Raw genomic sequence first — 18,913 nt, forward strand, 5'->3', positions numbered from 1 at the left:
AAAAAAGAAAAGAAAAGAAGCCAATAAAAGAGATAATCAGGAATATTACGTTTAAGTTAAAGTACCATGAATAACTTTAAATAGCATCATCCTAGCCTTGAAAAAAACAACGATGTATAATTTGATCGAAGTCATTGGTAATCATAATTTACTTTTCCATCGATCAACTTGGTTTTTTTCCAGAGAGATCTATAGAGAGAGAGAGTAAGAGAATAAGAATAAGGGTGTACCTTTTGGAGAGGGGCAGGTGGGGTTCTCGAAGGGAGGAGACAAAAACAATGCCGCATGGTAATAGTTTCATGAAAGAAACCGTGAAACCGTGTTTCTTTCCCTAATCATCTCCTATAAACTTGGGATTCTTCTGTATGGAATTCTATTTTTAAGCAAATGACTCTTGGTTTTTGCTATTTCTCGTGCTGAATATATCTTTTATATATATATATATATATATATATATATATATATATATATATATGTTGATTAATTTACAGCTATAACTTAGGGCCTTTTAGACTTTTAGTCCTTTACTGGTAAAAAAAAGTTTGACTGTCTGTGAATATTATTGACGTTGCAAATTGATTTCCTACACGACATGGGAAATTTCGAGTTTAAAACTTTTTTCATTTGAGGTCTCTCGATCGGTTCCTATATACTAGACCAAGAGATCAATATTAGTGATGATCATAGTCTAACAGAAAGAGAAAATGTTATAAATTATACTTTTATCCCATTTAATCTTTGAATTAGTTAATTGTTAAAAATAAAAAATAAAAATTCAGGACTAATTGACATATATATATAAACTTAAACCATATCATGAACATGCGATTTTTTTTTTAATAGTTATAGTGAAGCCCCGTCCCAAACTTGAATGATTTTCCACAAAAGTCTAGGCTTGCTACCTCAAAAGCTAGCTAAAACCTTAAGGCCTCATTTTGTTTGTGAAATACGTATTCGATCAATTGATTAGGAAATGAAATATTTATTATTAGGAATAGAGAATAGTGAAATTGAATAATTATTCTTATTTTTTATTTTGGTAACAACACACATGGTCTAACTAAAATTGAATCAAAATTCCTTAAACCTTGAGGTAGTAGTTTAGATGATCGTAGGTCTCTTCTTCACTATTTCTGTAAAATTCATCAGTTTTATATGTGGAAACTATTTGATTTCGTGTGAAATCACAATTTGTAAAAAATTATTTAATCCTTTAATTAATTAGTGGCTGAATTATATTTTTAATTATCAACAGTCACATTAATATGTAAAAAAAATTGTAATAAAATATTATCCCGAGAATTTTCCTTGAAAAAAAAAAGAAAAATTATTTAAAGCGAACACTTGCGAACTACTGGTCAGCCCACTGCCCCGACCATTAGAGTTTCGAGTCTGGTCAGTTAGGAAAAAAAAAAAAGAGGAAAAAATTAAAGAAACAAAAAACAGTTAGACCAGAAAGCCCCCAAAGGCCAAAACTCAGTCACCCCCCCTCTCTGTCTCTCTCTCTCTCTCTCTCTCTCTCTCTGTGATCGAATCCAATTCCATATCCGTACGATGCCTTCCCGCAGAAGAACCCTCTTGAAGGTCATCATCCTTGGCGACAGCGGGTATCTATCTCTCTCTGTATATCTGTGTGTGTGTGTGTGTGTGTGTGTGAGCTTTGATTGTTGAATTCTAGGGTTTTAGTTGCAGAAATTTGACTGATCTTTCGAGATCTTGCTTATTTTACACTGATTGATCTGAAACAGTAGAAATTTTTTGTTTCTCTGCTGACGAATTCGATTGCTTGCTTTAGTTGAGTTTGATCTAATTTATGCTATTTGCAAATCTAATTTTTTCTTACTTCTTTAATCATGGAAGAGTTTTTAGTTTGGTCTTATATTTCTAATACGCTTATTTAGTCTACAATTGACTTAATTTGTGTTTTACAGGGTGGGGAAGACCTCCTTGATGAATCAGTATCCTTGGGCGCTTGATTATTGAGTTAGATATTTAATCTTTTGATTGCATTTCTCATTTCTTTTAAATAATGTGTTATGATGGCTCAAGAAAAGGTTCGGTGCGTTTTCCCTTGACATATTTCTAACAGATATGTAAATAGGAAGTTTAGCAATCAATACAAGGCGACAATTGGAGCCGACTTTTTGACGAAAGAAGTGCAGTTCGAAGATAGGCTATTCACCTTACAGGTTACAGATGTGCTGATTATGTTCATAATTGAATCATGTGTGTTTTGATATTGAGTGTGCTTGAGTTTTCAGGAATCATATCACAATTTCAAGCCGAAGATCTATATGTTTAAATATAGTGTTTTATGTCTGCATGGCCTTGCTTTGTTATTTGTTCTCTTTTTGGTTCCCATATGGGTGATTAAACTCCAAAATAAATAGGAGAAAGTAAAGCTGAACACCCATTGGTTATGTATCTATGATTTCTACTTGTATTATGAAAAAGTGGACACTTCCTCATATATATATATATATATATATATATATATATATATATATATATATATGATAGATAAGAGAAAAGAAACCTAGTTTATCATGTTCTTGGTGACTGATAGAAGGAGGGGGGGCTGGAGTGGCATATTACTATGAGGATTGGCAAGATCCTGATCATGTCTTCTAAATTTCTTTCAGAGCATGTTGGATATGAGGATTGCATAATTCATCCTTGCAAATGAAGGGTAGGGATTCAACAATTTATAGATGGTTCTTTACAAAATGAAGTATTTATATGGTGAAAGGTCAAGATGACCAGATGATTTTGGACCATTTCATGTTGTCGTTTTTAATTGAAAGTCTCTTTGAGAGTAAATAGTGACAATATCAGGGTTGCATGTTTCAGTCTCCAGAGTCGTTTTGTTAGACTTAATTTATTTTAGCTTTGTCAATATGCAAGGGTACGGGTATCTGTTGGTTGGTCCTATGTTGGGGTCCTGGTGCTTTACTGCCATTTTTAGGTTTGGGAGAGTCAGATACTAGTAATGATGCCTCTACATGGACACTATGCATAAGACATAATAAGCCTGACAGCGTTTTGTCCCCAATGACTTGCAAAGTGATATCTATTAGGGCTGTAATGATATAACTGGTAATATTACATGTTTGGAGATTTGTATTCCTATGTTTTTTTCTTTTTTTTTTTAAAGTTACTCTCTTCCATGATGTCACTATGCACAGCAGCTCATAGTAGTTGAAGAGTTGCTCTTTCCTGAGGATTAGAAGGTGCCACCTGTAATGAAACTGCATTTTTTAAATTGTATTCTTGCTTGTTTAGAAGTGGCTTACCTTTGTCTTCTTTCATTTCTTACCATTTGCATATCGCATTAAGTTATATACTTTCTTTGGAGTGCAAGTTATGTCTTTATTTTGGCTTGCCATTGTATCATTTGATGTCCTGTGGGTAACTTTTATGTTCTTCTGTAGTGGAGATTCATCATGCATTCTTTTATTTTTGGCAGATCTGGGATACAGCTGGCCAGGAAAGATTCCAAAGCCTAGGTGTTGCTTTCTACCGGGGGGCTGATTGCTGTGTTCTTGTATATGATGTTAATTCCATGAAATCATTTGACAACCTTAACAACTGGAGAGAAGAATTCCTTATTCAGGTTTTTGCCAGTTGTTTTTGTTAAATTTTTTGATGTTACATCCTGTACGAATCCTCCTATGGCTTCTTAAATGAAAGGAAACATTTGAAATTGTGGTGATGATATGAGAAACCTTCTGCAGGCAAGTCCTTCAGATCCAGAAAATTTCCCATTTGTTGTTCTAGGAAACAAGGTTGATATAGATGGTGGAAATAGTAGAGTGGTATGTATTTCCTTTAAATTGTCGCCTTCTCTCTTTTTCCCTCTCACTCGCTTGCTCACATGATGTTGATACCTTTTGTATTCAAATACATGTATCCTTTTATTAATTTTCCAGGTTTCGGAGAAAAAGGCTCGAGCTTGGTGTGCATCAAAAGGAAATATTCCATACTTCGAGACCTCTGCCAAGGAGGGTATTAATGTGGAAGAAGCCTTCCAGTGCATAGCTAAGAATGCCCTGAAGAGTGGTGAAGAGGAAGAAATGTAAGCTGAAAAACCAAACTCTCTATTGTCACATGCATGTGCTTTGATTTTTGTTCTTCGTACTGTTTAGGAATGTAGATTTATCATATCACCGGCATAATTGTTTCCTTTTAGTATAGAATGCTCACCAAATTAATTGATGAAAGATTAGTTGAAACATCTATTGGCTACATATTTTGGGGGTTAAAATATTGGCTGCATATTGATTTTGTGGTCTGCAGAAAACATCCCTTTCAATGTTTCATGTGCTTCCATGATGAGATGTAATAACAGTTATTTTGTAGCCTGGTCATTTATGATTAATGGTGGGCATTTGTAGATCCATCCTTCTATCAGTTGCTCTAGCTTAAAATATTTTACTTAAAAACTTAAATTCGTTCCTTTACCGTAATAAAATTTCAACTCATGACTTCAAGAACCTCTTAGATAGTCAAATTTGGTTCTGCATAATGTACTTATTTTGATTTGAATCTGCATATTAGTTGCTCAGCAATTGGAAGTACTTTTTTTTCGTTCTTTTTTGATGAGTAAGAATTTCATTAAACCAAAGTAGAAGTACATGAGATCTGCAAATACATAGTAACAGTAACACTACTGAAACTAGCTTCAAATAAGCACGACTATCTAAACTAGCACAATCAGACTTATCAGAAATACAAAAAGGCACTCTACAGAGACAAACAATAGCTATGTTCCGAATAGTGTTTTTTGCTCGGCTGTCAAAATTTCACCATCTCATTATACGATTAGCTGAAATCAGAAAAGAGTACCTTTGCGGATTGAATTTGTTCTAAGGATGTATGATTTGACAAAGTTGAACACGTTAACAGTATTATTCCAGAATTGCTATTAGATCACAATATGTTTATGGACAATTAAATGTGATACTAATTTCACTTTTGATCCTTGTTCTTCTGGTTGGGATTTTTTGCATAACGAAGATACTTGCCGGACACCATTGATGTTGCAAGCAGCAGTCAGCAGCGATCAACTGGTTGCGAATGCTAAATAATATTGCCTGATTTTTTTTTTTCCAGTTAAATAAATCATCTTTAGAAAGTACTGGAAACGATTTGGACCATTAAACCATTTTCATTGGTATGTACCAGGCTATGCTGTACATTAGTGTGTGAAACAAATTGGTCTATTAATCTTGGTTGGTTTTGGTTATTGTTGCCTTTGTGTAAGTGCTGCTTTATTTGATCAAGTTACATTGATTATGGATGTTGTTGTTGACGGTCAAAATACCGAAAGATTATTTCCATGTTTTAACTAAATATATTCAATTATGAAGATATTGAATTCTTCCAACAGAATGTTCAATAGAGATTTTTTAGATCTGGAATCGGAAAGTATAAGAGTTATCGTACATGTGTAGAGTCGCTACTGCGTGGTATATATGTCACCTCATGAACTTCTTCTACATGCCATCAACATGCTCGACATTGGATTGGAATTCTCTGCAATCTCCTTGCCTGTTCATTACAATTGTGAGAGGCTTCTGATTGGACTATTTGTTTGAACTATCCGAACACTTGTTCGAGTAGGTGAACCTCACAATTACAGGAATTGCAGGGGATCCCAGTTCCTCAACATCACCACCACAGACAATCGACAACATGTTCGAGTGCATCATCATTTACCAGTCCATTTGTGTTGTTGTCGTGGCCTGCCGTGTTAAACCTCACCCTCAGCCTGCCGGTGTTAAACACCACCCTCAAGAAATTCGGGCGCAGGCAGCATTCCCCTTGCCACCATGCTTGCCTCCTTGAACCAAGGTGCAACCACCCTTGACTTGAATTCGTGTAGTAAAATTTTAACTACAGCACTAAAAATGCACTAGAAGTTTTTAACTGCTCTCGAACAAGAATGCTTTTTAAATTTCAGTTCTTTTACATAGAGCAGAAGGCCTTCAATTAATCCAATATATTGTCCTAACTTGAATTGTTAGAATATTAATTAAAATGAATAAATTCATCATTTCTTGTTAGTTTAAACTTTTGGAGTATGTGTTGATTTACTATAATTTCAAATTAAAAATCTCGAGTTTGAACATAACTCGAATAAAATATTTTTTTCTCTTCCAATTATTACTTAAAAATTTAGCTAAAGGTAATCTTAATTAACACCATGTCTAAATAAATTGAGTTTACATAACATAACATAAAAAAATTGTAATTCCAACTACTTTAAGCCCATCATTAAAGCATATACAAGAAAACACCAATTCTTTACTAAACAAAACATTGATATATAAGAACAGGTATAGACAGTTTTCTACATGAATGAGCAGAATAAACATAATTATCCTGATTTCATTAACAAACAACTTCAAGATCTAAACATCATGAGCTATTTTTCCTTATGCTTGAGTTCTTGGTTAGATTGAGGCTGTGCTGCTGACTGAGAAGAAACATACTGCAAAGTCTCGAAAAACTTTGTCTGCCCATAAATCAGAGCCTTTTGCCAATAAACAACTGCAATATCCGCAGCCTTCACCCTCAACTCCAAGAGGATACGATCAATTTCCGGTTCATGTTTTGCCACATAGGGCCTGAAGGAGTTATAGACATATGTTGTTCCCTAAAACAGTTAAAAAGAATTATTGTTAGAATTAACTAGTACGAAGGTATAATATAAATTAACCTAAATAATTTTGGAAATTCCATATATATACCTTTGTTTTAGGATACCAGAGATATATAAAGAATGCCAACTTTGCTTCGCTGTACATTGGTAACCTTCACGAAGCAAGATAAAAAAAACCAAAAATTGATGTGAGTAACAGAAGAGGCAGGGGTGGAACTAGGATTTTAGGCTTGGGTGGGCAAAATTAAAAGAAAAAATTTCTTGGGGGGTAAGAAAAAATATCTTAAGGGTATATCTTTGAAAAAAAAAAAAAAAAAATTAGGGGAATTCTAAAAGGAGTTAATAGTTTGGGGGTTAATCACAATTTTTTAAAGCTTATGAGACATTGCAATTAATGTTTAGGTTTGGAGGGTTAAAACCAGGAAAATAAAAAAATTTGGGGGAGTGGGGTAGTAAAAATTTGATTTTAAAAGGATTATCAGGATATTTAAAAAAAATAAAATTGAAGAAGACATTGTGGCTTGGGGGCTGAATGTATATTTCCGTCTCTAATACGAAAATAAACTATTATTTGTGGTATATTAATCGAACACCGCATGCATGCGTACCATGAAACAAAGGCATCTCCAACTCTCTCACAGACTGTAAGCAAAGCAACAATAATCCTACAAAATTAGAAGATGCATCGTTAATTTATATATATTAATATATATATATGGAGAGAGAGAGAGAGAGAGTATAATGTACCAGTAGCGGCACCAAAAGAGAAGTTGCTCAATCTCTGGTTTATTCTTCTCCAAAGATTTGAAGCACTCATATGCCGGATAAGCATAACCAAAAACCAGCCTGCAAATTTTCATATCAGAATTTTTCAGATTTCCAGTCCCGTGTACGTACGTAAGAAAACAATCACTTGGAGTACGTAGTGAAAAATGAAAAATACTCAAAATCTAATTATTTGGTTATTTACTTACACAAGGGCTCTTGCAAGAAAAGACCCCATCATTTTGAGCCTCGATCCACAAATTAATTAAAGTTGGTGCATCTATTTGTCGATCGACTTTATGAAAAGAATTAAAAAATCTGAAATATTAAGAGAAACCAGAAGTTCCTGATAATTAGTTCGAAGGAAAAGTTTTATCTATGTTATTGTTTTCTCTTCTCAAAACAAACAATTCAAAAACAAACCACTCATCAAGATAAACTTAAAGGAATTACATTGCTAATTAATCATTCACATTCTACTTCAACCACCCAAAACAGAGAGAGAGAGTAGCAAAAAGGAAGTAGTATGGAGGAAAAAATGTAAGAATATTATTGAATGATCTATTGATGGAAGGATTTACTTCCGTAGGGTGGAAATCTGATGGAGGACCAAAGAAAAAGAAGAATCAGAAATGCAAGAATGCAATAATGTTATTAAACTGTTCTGATCCCCACTCTATGTATAGAGTGCAATGCAACTCTTCATGAAGAGTTGCATTGTTTCAACTCTTCCATGACCATGAGGATGATTAGGTGTGGGGATGACCATACCTATTATGGTGTCATCAATCCCCTACATCTTAAAAAACATAGCCAAACTAATATCAGAAAACAAATCTTCCAAGGAAATAGGCTTAGAAAAAAAATCACAGGATAGAAAAACAAGACAAAAAGTACAAGTTGAGAGAGAGACATAGAAGCAATTTGTATTTACCTAAAGAGCTTCAAAATGAAGCGGAGACCGTTTTGTATTTTGATACTTTTAATTTTTTAAGTGGTAGAAATAAAAAGCTATTTAAAATATGTCATATCAGTCAATGTGACATGTGTGTAATAAACAAGTGTGAAGAGTAATATTACTTATTTTTAATAGAGCATGTGAAAAATGCATGCCAGTTTAATAGACTTAAATAAAATTTGAAGGATAAACATAACAAATTGGCAATGTTGGACGGAAAATGCTTGGGGTACTATAATTTTCTTATAAATACATGTGAAAATTTATATTTTATGAAATGAGTGTAACATAAACTGAAACATAGCAACCTACATTTTATTGACGGATGTAGTAAGTATAAATTTGAATTTCAATCCTCTCTCCCTCACTAAATATGGGCTAAATGTGGACATTATATTGCACTGTAGCATACTTCTTTTTGTAAAGAGAAATACTTCAATGCAATATAATACTCACATTTGGCCCATTTTTAGTGACGTGGTAGATGGACAATCACATGAAAGGGAGGACTGAAATTTGAAATTTGAATTTCAATCATCTCTCCATCACTAAATATGGGTCAAATTTGGGCATTATATTGCACTGTAGTATACCTCTTTTTTAAAAGAGAAATGCTTCAGTGCAATATAATGCTTACATTTGGCCCATTTTTAGTGACATGGTAGATGGATAATCACATAAAAGGGAGGACTGAAATTTGAAATTTGAATTTCAATCATTTCTCCCTCACTAAATATGGGTTAAATTTGGGCATTATATTGCACTATAGTATACCTCTTTTTGTAAAGAGAAATGCTTCAGTGCAATATAATGCTTACATTTGGCCCATTTTTAGTGACGTGGTAAATGGATAATCACATAAAAGGGAGGACCGAAATTTGAAATTTGAATTTCAATCCTCTCTCCCTCACTAAATATGGGCCAAATGTGGGCACTATATTGTACTGTAACATATCTCTTTTTGTAAAGAGAAATGCTTTAATGCAATATAATGCTCACATTTGGCCCATTTTTAGTGATGTGGCAAATGAACAATCACATAAAAGAGAGGATTGAAATTTGGAATTTGAATTTGAGTCCTCTCTCCCTCACTAAATATGGGCCAAATGTGGGCATTATATTGCACTGTAGCATACCTCTTTTGTAAATGTAGTAAGTGATTAAGTACTATGTGGACTACTTCCAAAAAAAAAAAAAAGGAAAAAAGTACTATGTAGATTGGCATGTGGCAGTTCACATTTTAATGGTTGACATAGTAAGCAACATGTGAACCGCCGTATGGATTGGTAAGGCACTTTTTAGTAAAAATTATAAAACGTACTCATATTGAATTAATGAGACTGCTACATACCCAGAAACTAAATTGAAAAGTTAGATTTTGTACGCTTTTTGGCGGCCTCGACTGGATTTATTTCTATTTTCCGTTACTTTTTTCTTTTCTTTTTTTAACCACCTTCTCAAATTTATCTATTTTCAATTTCTTATCGTGTAAAATTATCATAAAACGTTATAGAATTCAACATTCTTCCTAGGATTTATTTCTCTGCATGTCTCACGATCTCCGAAGCCATCTTTATTCCGTAGGGGTGTCAACCCAGTTCCTGTTAGCAATTATTAGCTAAAACTGTTAATCGAAACCGGTTGGTCAATTTTAAAAACCAAAACCGGTAAGCAAGTCTTTAAAAAATTAGGTATTTTTAGGCCTATTTTTTAGGCTTAATTTAGCCATTTTTAAAAAACAATTAGGAATTTTTTTGGCTCAATAAGCTAGGCTTTGTTGTGGTTGTTCCCAAAAAAAAAAAGGAAAAAAAAAAAAGACCCTAAAGTAAATGACGTCATTTTACATTTTTAAAAAATATATATAGAGTTAAACTTTAATCAAGATGAGGCGTAAAAACCCTCCTTTACGGCATCCACTCATAAACTGCCACATAAGCTAAAGCACAATGATTGCACAAAATTAATCTACAACCAAATACAGTGGATGAAGAAAAGAGAAAGAAGAGAATAAAAGAGGGTCTAGGATAAAGAAAGAAGAAACGGCGGTGGCCGTGGAGAGAAAGAAAGAAGAAATGGCGCTGCTAGCCGTGGGTCTGGCCGTGACCCACGACTGGCCAAATCCACGGCCACCATCTCTGGGTCACCATCTCTGGCGCCATTAATTACCATCTCCAGCGTTGACAGTCATCTTTTCTGGTATTTAGGGTGATAAAATTTTTAAAGGGTTAATCTTTCACCTTTAAGTTTTAGTTTTGAATCCAAAATCAAGTTTTGAGGCATTAAAAATAGATTTCAGGTGGGTCGCAATGGTTTTGAGGCGGGTCATGATTTTCAGGCAGGTCACACCAGACCCACGACCCACGACATGGGTCTGGCCAGACCCATGCCGTGGGTCGTGGGGCCAGGGGTCACGCCAGACCCACTGTTGAAATACCATTGCTGGTGAAATCTACTAGCAACCCATCAAAATTCAAACCATAAACATCAGCATAATGCAAAGACCCAGCCCAAAAACCCATCTCAGATATTCTCACAGCAACACGAAAAAACAACCCAAAATACACTCAAAAACAAAGAGAGAAATCCAAAGCCCAAAACCCCATAATCGAAAAGATCAGAAATCACCTCCATGGATCTGATGCAAGAAGAAAAAGAGTACCAAAATGGATCGTGGGTCCGGCCAGACCCATTCATGGGTCTTGCGGCCAGGGGTCTCTCCAGACCCATGGTTGGGTCTAGCGGCCAGGGGTCTTTTTGGTCTTTTACTTCACTTTAATTTGCTATTTTGTTCTCATTTTTGTTTTTTGCACTTTTCTTAAAATGATGATGTGTCATATGCTGATTGGGTGCTGATAAATGGGTGGTTTGCAGAAGTTATGGACCGTAGGGGCTATATATATATATACTCGTTAAAACTGGGTGTGCGCCAGTTACCAATTATTTCCAACAGCTTTTAAAAGCAGTTGGCCGGTATAACCAGCCGGATTTACACACCTACTACTCCAGTGAGAAGAGAAGGCAGAAGATCATAAAGGATATCACAACCTAACTCAGATCCAATACATGATGTCATGTAGAACAATAAAAACATTTCTATTTCTCTCCTTCCAAATTGCGTAAACTGCTTCTGCAAGCACAACCCTACAAATCTTACTCTAAAAGTCCCATGCGCTCATGGCGTTTTCTCTATCCTTTCATTTCTTATCACTAATCAGAGCAAATTGGCTCAGTGAAAAACTCTCAGAACACCAAGCCCTTAACTCATGTGAACCAGCTACAATCTTCTCAAGTTGTATTCAGCTAACCATATCTTCACCAAGTTTAATAGCAATAACAAAAATGTGTACTCACTTGGTAAAGCTGCTAATGCATTAGAAGGGGATAAGAATGAATGAAAAATCTATCATATGTCCTCAAAGTCTACTTTGTCCCAACTGAAGAAAGATTGTCCTGGCTGGGTGGCCGAACTGAACTTCCGGCCGCTGTATTGGATGCAAATGGGTTTGAAGGACTAGAAGTCACTGTCCCCATGGGTCTTAAAATTGGTGGCCTTTGGGAAGTCATACTCATTGGGATCCTTCCAACTGAGTTTGCAAAATTTGTGGCAATTCTGTTGGTTGGCAATGAAGGCGGCATTGCTCTAGATGAGGAAGCTGGTGCACCAAGTCGGGCAGCAATTATCTGCGCCCGCTCATGGTAAAGCCTCTGCCTTGACCTGTCCAATTGCTCCCTTACCCTCATCACTACATGTTCCATCTCGTTAAAGAAAGCTAACTTGGTTTCCAACTTATGCAACTGCAACAAATGGAAAACACCATAAAGTCAAACTCCGAAAATCAACAATACACTGCACAAATGAGAGCTTGTTTGGCTGTGAGATTACCTGCTTTTCTATCAAAAATGCAGCAAGTTGTCGGATTTGGTCTTCTTCCTGGTCTGCAAGAACTTTTGCCTTTACTGCTGCTGCTGAAAGTGCAGTAATTGCAGCACGCTTTACTTTATCAAATTTGTTCTCAGTTTTCCTCTCTATAATGTCAGGTTTGACTATTTTACCATCTTCAATTTGGTCCTCACCTGAAAAGAAAACAACAAATTAGGATATAAAGTCATAATATCACATATGCAACCATAATTTGTTTTGCAAACTGACAGAAATACTAATTCATCATCGTGCAGTCAAAGCTTGCCTGGGTGATAAAATCCTTCAATATTTAATACAGGAGACCTTTTATCTTGCAAGTCAATTTAATAACACATATCCAACAACTCAATTATAAACTATCATGCATTTGAATATATTTGCAAAATTTCAAAAAAATTCCTGATGAACTTCCAAAAATCATGTTACGCTCACACCATTATCTTGCATACATTTTCTCCATCCTACCATTTCATCCCACTCAAAACTAACTTGTGTCATTGACAATAATACCACAGAGAGAGAGAGAGAGAGAGAGAGAGAGGGAGACCTTTACTTGCTCCATTGTCGACCACTGAAATTGTTGTAACTGGTTGCTGAGACTCACTCTTTTCGGATGGCAGAGAATCAGACACCATAACTACGTCCTTTGGTGCCTCTGTAGTTTGAGAGGGCTCTTCCACTGATTTTTTTGTAACTGGTTGCTGAGGCTCATTCTTTTCGGATGGCAGAGAATCTGACACCATATCTACATCCGTTGATGCCTCAGTAGGTTGGGTTGGCTTTCCAACTGAACTGGTTGTCAATGGTTGATCTGGCCCATTCTTTTCTAAGGGCAGAGAATCAGACAACATATCTGCGTCCCTTGGTGCCTCTGTAGGTTGTGGTGGCTCTTTCACTGAATCTGATGGAACTGGTTCCTGAAGCTCATTCTTTTCGGCTGATGGAGCATCAGAAACTGTATGTACATCTTTTAGTACCTCTGCAGGTTGAGAAGGCTCTCCTACTGAAGTTCTCTCTCGTGGCTCCTCCCCAGAACTTGGTGGAAGCTCCACCTTGGATGTTAAGTTGTCTGATTCCTTCATAGTACTTTGTGGGTGGTCTTTTGGAAAATCTGAATTGCTTGTATCATCCAAATTATGTCGTCCAACTTCCTCACAAGAAGCTTTAACATCTTGTTCCTTTGCAGCATGTGGTATCCCTGTGGATTCACCATTCTCAGTTTCTTCAGGAGCACAATCTTTAATTTTCTCCTTATTGTGGCCATTAGATAAATCTCCGTCATCCAACACTGACGGAGAATTATCCCCTTTCTCATTTCTGCCTTCCAGGTTTTGATCTTCCTGAGCATCCCTGTGAACAATTTCAAGCAACACAGCAAATATCTCAATGACATCAGAACATACTCGGAAACTTCCAAAGAAATATAAGTTTCACATAAAGTAAAATACCTCTCAGAACCAATCGCTTCTTTCTTGTCTTCTGGTGGATCTTCCAAAAGAACACAGTGTCTAGCAGCCAGCTGAATGCCAGGAGAACTGCCAGATATGGATTTTAATGAACTGTGAGCTGAAGCAAACGCAACATCAGGTCCTACCAGTCGTGCCAGGAAAACTGCCTGTAAAAGAGAGCAACGAGCGTACTATAACAAGAGTTCCGGAAGGCTAAAGCATGACTGGTATGTTTTACTCATTGAGATGTGAGACATAAAGCCTCCAGGCATCAAAACATTCAGTACATACACATATAATTCTATATGTATAATTTTGGACATCATATTGGAATTATTTCATTTAATTATGTTCTAAAAAGTACTTAAATGTGTTAATATCAAAATTTGGGTAGTACGATGAGATCATTTCCATGAGTTGTAGACCCGATAGATTACTTATAAATCACTGCAATGCCCTCCAAATACACCCTAAGAGATTGGCTTTAACTTTTTCCAGATAACCATTCAACTTACCAATGCCATGGCAGGGTTTCCCACTTCAGCAAACGAAAGTTGGTTATCAGGTGCTGGAGGATAACCAACAGCTTCAAATGCTTCTCTAAGAGCCTTTAGTGCCCAGTTTTCACCCACATCCTGATCACCTTTCACTTCACTGGTCTCTTCTGGTCCCAAAGTTTCCTGATCAACTTTTACTTCACTTGCATCTTGCGGCCTTGATTCCTCACCAACCTTCACTTCACTTGTATCTTCTGTATTTGAAGTTTCCATTGGGGAAGTCAGAGGCTGACCCTCGCTAGCACCAGTCTTAATTTCCTTTGATTCGGGGGCATCTTTAGGGACAGATGAATCATTATTGGTGAAAGCTGGGTCTGCATTTTCTTTGGAACTGGCATCAATATCAACATCAGAATCAAGGAATGTATCCTCAATTGGCATTTGAAGAAAATGCAATATACATTGCGCTTTTGTCTTTGTGGCAACATGTTCTGCTATCTCATTCCAGTTTTCTTTATAAAGTTCCAGTGCTTCAAGGAGAAGGAGTGTCTCCTGATCTGTCCATTTCCCACTGCTTAACCCAGGAGCTTCAGCAGGTTCCATGAGAATAAAATCCAATGATTTCATACCAGAACCGAATTTTCCATTATTAAAGCATTCAGTACATAGATCGAAATCTGCCTGTCAAGGATGAATGTGATCAATAAGTAGAGTTGACATCATATGGAAACTATGATTAGTGGAAATAAATAAATACATGAGAAGTCATCGAATCTTTCTTCATCAAACAGAGGAATAATTTTTTTTTTGTTTTACCATTACATGAAACTCATTATATATGGAATTACATTGTCCACTGCTTTATTGCTTGTTAGAGTATGTTTTTCTAGTAGTTTTAGTTGTTTTTTCATTTGCTTGTATCTTCCAAGCTGGATTCATATGATGTATATGCTCCAGCTTGAGGGGGAGTGTTAGAAGAGATATTAGGGTTTGAGTCATTAGGGTTTCAAGGGTAGTTTGGTCTTTGTGTCAGTAGGGTTTAGCCTATATATTTGGTTGTTTGTATTAGGTCAAAAAGGTTGAATGAACAAGAGGCACTAACCTCCTTCATCCTCTTCTCCCTCTCAAACTCCCCTCCTACAAATCTTAACATGGTACCCCCAAAACCCTAATGACTCAAACCTAACTGTTCTAACATTGCTAAAGTAGCAGATGCACAGGATTACATCAGGTATAAATGAATTCACAGATGGTGCAAGACCTTATCCAGTTCTTATTACCCAGGCCTTTTTAATTCTACGCCTCCTAAAAGTTGGGATAGTCAAAATTGTTGGGGATCTCTTGGATTTACAAGAGAGTAGGATAAATTGACTTTTGTTTATAATTCAACTCCTTAAGAAGTAGAATTATATTTTAAAAACTATTGAAAATGATGGAAGATGTATTCAAAGCATCAATCCAACTCAAGCAAAGCAAATATAGAGAGATTCTGGACATTCGAAAATACATCTCAACTCAAGTAGATAGCAAGTTAAGGCAGCATTGCGCAGAATGGGAACTCAAAAACAAATGAAGATTGAGTACAGCAAATTGTTTCCACCATGATTAACATACCACATGATATAATTTTTCAAAGACACAACTTTTATGGAACAACGAACCTGCTTCTGGCAATGGTAGCGCTTGCGAGAGCAATCAGCTGAACAAGAGTTGCAGTGGTACTCAACTGCTGGCCCCTCAGCCCTTGCCAACTCTTCAGCAATCGCAGACTCTGGAAAAAACCCAGATGGCACAGCTGGAGTTGTCAGATTGGTCTTCAGAACAACAGGCAGACACAATTCTGGCGTTTCAAAGCGAAAGAGTTTTTCAACCAAGGAATCCCTTTTAGCTGCCCCATCATTGTCAGCACAGGGCACAACGGAATCTGTTAGTGGGAAAGGGTGGAAATTAATCAAACCCCAGTGATCCAAAAATTCCATCACCTCTTGCCTTGCTTCCAAGTCTCCAACTTCAAGCTCTGATATGTCTTTCAATTCAATTTGTGTGTTTGGATCTGAATGGAATTTCTTCGTAATCCAATTTCGTATCTCCATATACACATCAGGAGTCCGGGCCTCAGACTTCCCATTAAAGAAAGAAGGCAATGTGCGCTCCTCAAGAGGATGAACTTTTGTCCATGAAAACCAACCTGAAAGACAAAAGGAGGATTGTTCAAAAAAAAAAAAAAAAAGACAAAAGGAGGAAATATACTATAATTAAAAACAAAATTGTTTTGCCTCAAATGATCAAAACTTAAATCTGCTTTAAAAAAACAAAATCTCAACATATATGCAAACTTACCCTTCATTTAGATCCTTGGATGAAGAATGAAAGAAAAAAGGAACAACTATACACGCTAGAGAAAGAAAGTAACTACACTTAGTTGTTTCAAAATCCAGAGACTCCAAACCATAGACGAAGACATGAGATTCTGAACTTCATTTTCCATTCCTTTCCCCACATTTCTAGGCAGCCAACCAGAGTGTAAGGAACTGTTTACAAAACTATCTAATAGGAACCCTGCATAAGCATTTTCATAACAAATTCCCAACATTAAGGCTCTCTTAACTTTCCAAGAAATTGAAACTATTGGATAACCAAGAAAACAGAAACCCGAAATCAAATTGGCCTAATGCAGACCAGTGTGACTCAGCTAAAGTGAAATTCTTCTCCTTTTCAGAATTCAGAACAATTGAAAACAAAAGCATCAAAAAGTAAACAGAGGGCAACAAGCTTGACCTAATTTGGAACCCGAATAATTCGAATCCCAACTTAACTAAGTGTGACAAACCGGAACTTCGTAACTAACTTAAGCTATCGTTCTTCAATTTCGAAAAACCAAACTAACAATTGAATTCGAAATTACATTTTCTTTTCTTTTTCCTCACTTTTCTCAGCATCCAAACAACAAATTCCTGCCGAAAACGTAAACAAATTGGGGTTTCGAACACCAAAACTCACCGCAATGACTGGGAACCACGTGAGCATTAGCGCCACGAGATCTGATAGCCTCAAGCTCAGCTTCCATCGCAGCCTCCAAAGCTACCATCTCGCTCTTCTTGCTCAGCTCCTCCGCCGCAGCCGCTGCCGCCTGCTCATTAAGCTTCTTCGCCGGGGCCGAGGCTCCCCCCTGCAGCGCTAGAGCTGACGCGGCGAGGTTGTTGGGGCCCTGGCGAGCCCTGGTCAACGGCCCGTTGTGGATCGGAGGGTGGGAGAGCGAGGCCTTCTCGCGCGTGAGTCGTTTCGACGGCGCGGATGAAGAGTTCGACGCCCCGAGGTTGCTGTTGTTCTTTCTCTTAAGGGCCCCGGATCGGCGCCGGGACGAGGACGGCTCCGAAGCCGGAGATTCGGCGCCAACTGCCGGTGCAGTCCCGGCTTCGCCGCGCTTCTCTTCCATTACGAGGGGTCGTTCTTACTGTTTGTGATTGGAGGGTATGGTATGGGTTTCAGTGCGAGTGTCCGATATACACCATTTTTCTGTGGATAGTCACTGCCCGGATTGTTTTTACTTCTTCCACGGAAAGTGAAAGAATTTGATTTGGTAATCGCGGGGTCGTTGTGGTGGAAAAAGCAAATATGATTCTAGGAAAAAAGCTTTTGTGCTTGTGTGCAGCGGCGGTGCAGGATAGTTGTTGCGGCTTCAGGGATTAGGTGGATGTTGAGTGATGGAGCGTTAATCTATACCGTTCATTTTTGGGGATCAAATATCGATGTTACATATATTGCGATACTGAATATCACACGTGTACAACAAATAACAATCGATATTTACGAAACAACGGTTAATTACGACAGTTGTCAACTGAAAAATAAACTGGAATGCATATAAGAATTAAAATAAAAAGAATTACTAACATACACTAGTGAGTACCGAGTAGTGATGGTCCTCAAAGTTACAAAAATTGTCATAGTTATGATTGGATAAAAATAACTAATCACTACGAAAATGAAAAATTGTCAAGAGAAGGATGTGATTTCTTGATGTGAAAGGGAGTTATTTTCTTAATGGACTTGACCAATTTCGACCTTTTCTTCTTTAGGACCTTCATCATTGTAAGCTGAGTTCGAAATCCTCTAAATAATTATTTATTTATTTTTTCTAAGAAAGTACTAAAAGGAAAAAAAAGGAAAGTGAAAGCACAAAGAATTGGGTGGAACAATTCAACAAAAATTATATTGAAAATTGACCATTTGAATGAGCTGACTAATTGGATTTTTGGTCTTCTAATCAAGAAAGAGGTTGTTCATTTGATCAAGAGAGGTGGATCTTTTGAAACAGCACATATTCTAACATCAAGCAAACTTGAGAACCAAGAAGAGAAGTATGTAAAAAAATTGGTACATTACTTGGTGAATACCACATTTGGATTTGGAAGTCTTTATAGGTAGATAGAGACGAAGTCATAAATACGTTGCATGAGACATCAAAGAGTGGCGGAGGCGGCGGCTCGTGGTATAGGAGGCCGGTGAGAATGGAGGGGCAGCGTGTTGGCGGCGGAATAAAGGAAAACACAATAAATTTGACGTTGAAATTGCAGTCAACATCATCGTCAATATAAAATATGTGTGTGAGACAATAGAAATACGGTCTCGGTTCAAAATCCTTAACAAAAGGCTTCT

At 36.8% G+C, this 18,913-nt stretch overlaps 3 protein-coding genes across 3 annotated transcripts; 1 reads left to right on the forward strand and 2 right to left on the reverse strand.

The window, feature by feature from the left end:
• The first annotated feature begins 1,447 nt into the window (after positions 1-1,447).
• RAB7B (RAB GTPase homolog G3F) lies at positions 1,448-5,247 on the forward strand. The gene is made up of 7 exons (XM_059577718.2): positions 1,448-1,607; positions 1,932-1,958; positions 2,090-2,189; positions 3,467-3,613; positions 3,735-3,815; positions 3,930-4,075; positions 5,017-5,247. Exons 1-7 carry the CDS (start codon positions 1,555-1,557, stop codon positions 5,081-5,083), a joined length of 621 nt encoding a protein of 206 aa, XP_059433701.1. The 5' UTR covers positions 1,448-1,554; the 3' UTR covers positions 5,084-5,247.
• Positions 5,248-6,427: 1,180 nt separating this feature from the next.
• Positions 6,428-7,709, reverse strand: LOC132170776 (putative HVA22-like protein g). The gene is made up of 5 exons (XM_059581882.2): positions 7,639-7,709; positions 7,412-7,510; positions 7,273-7,329; positions 6,753-6,816; positions 6,428-6,658 (listed from the first exon to the last, which is right to left on the reverse strand). The coding sequence occupies exons 1-5, from the start codon at positions 7,668-7,670 to the stop codon at positions 6,428-6,430; spliced, it is 483 nt and encodes a 160-aa protein (XP_059437865.2). The 5' UTR covers positions 7,671-7,709.
• A 3,702-nt stretch (positions 7,710-11,411) lies between these two features.
• On the reverse strand, positions 11,412-17,730 carry CHB3 (DNA-binding family protein). Its single transcript, XM_059598238.2, has 7 exons — positions 17,255-17,730; positions 15,916-16,442; positions 14,273-14,935; positions 13,758-13,924; positions 12,857-13,659; positions 12,271-12,461; positions 11,412-12,182 (listed from the first exon to the last, which is right to left on the reverse strand). Exons 1-7 carry the CDS (start codon positions 17,688-17,690, stop codon positions 11,808-11,810), a joined length of 3,162 nt encoding a protein of 1,053 aa, XP_059454221.2. The 5' UTR covers positions 17,691-17,730; the 3' UTR covers positions 11,412-11,807.
• Between the last annotated feature and the right edge of the window lie 1,183 nt (positions 17,731-18,913).

The sequence above is a fragment of the Corylus avellana genome, chromosome 2 (assembly GCF_965113065.1).
Source record: "Corylus avellana chromosome 2, dhCorAvel1.hap1.2, whole genome shotgun sequence".
Lineage (NCBI taxonomy): Eukaryota > Viridiplantae > Streptophyta > Magnoliopsida > Fagales > Betulaceae > Corylus > Corylus avellana.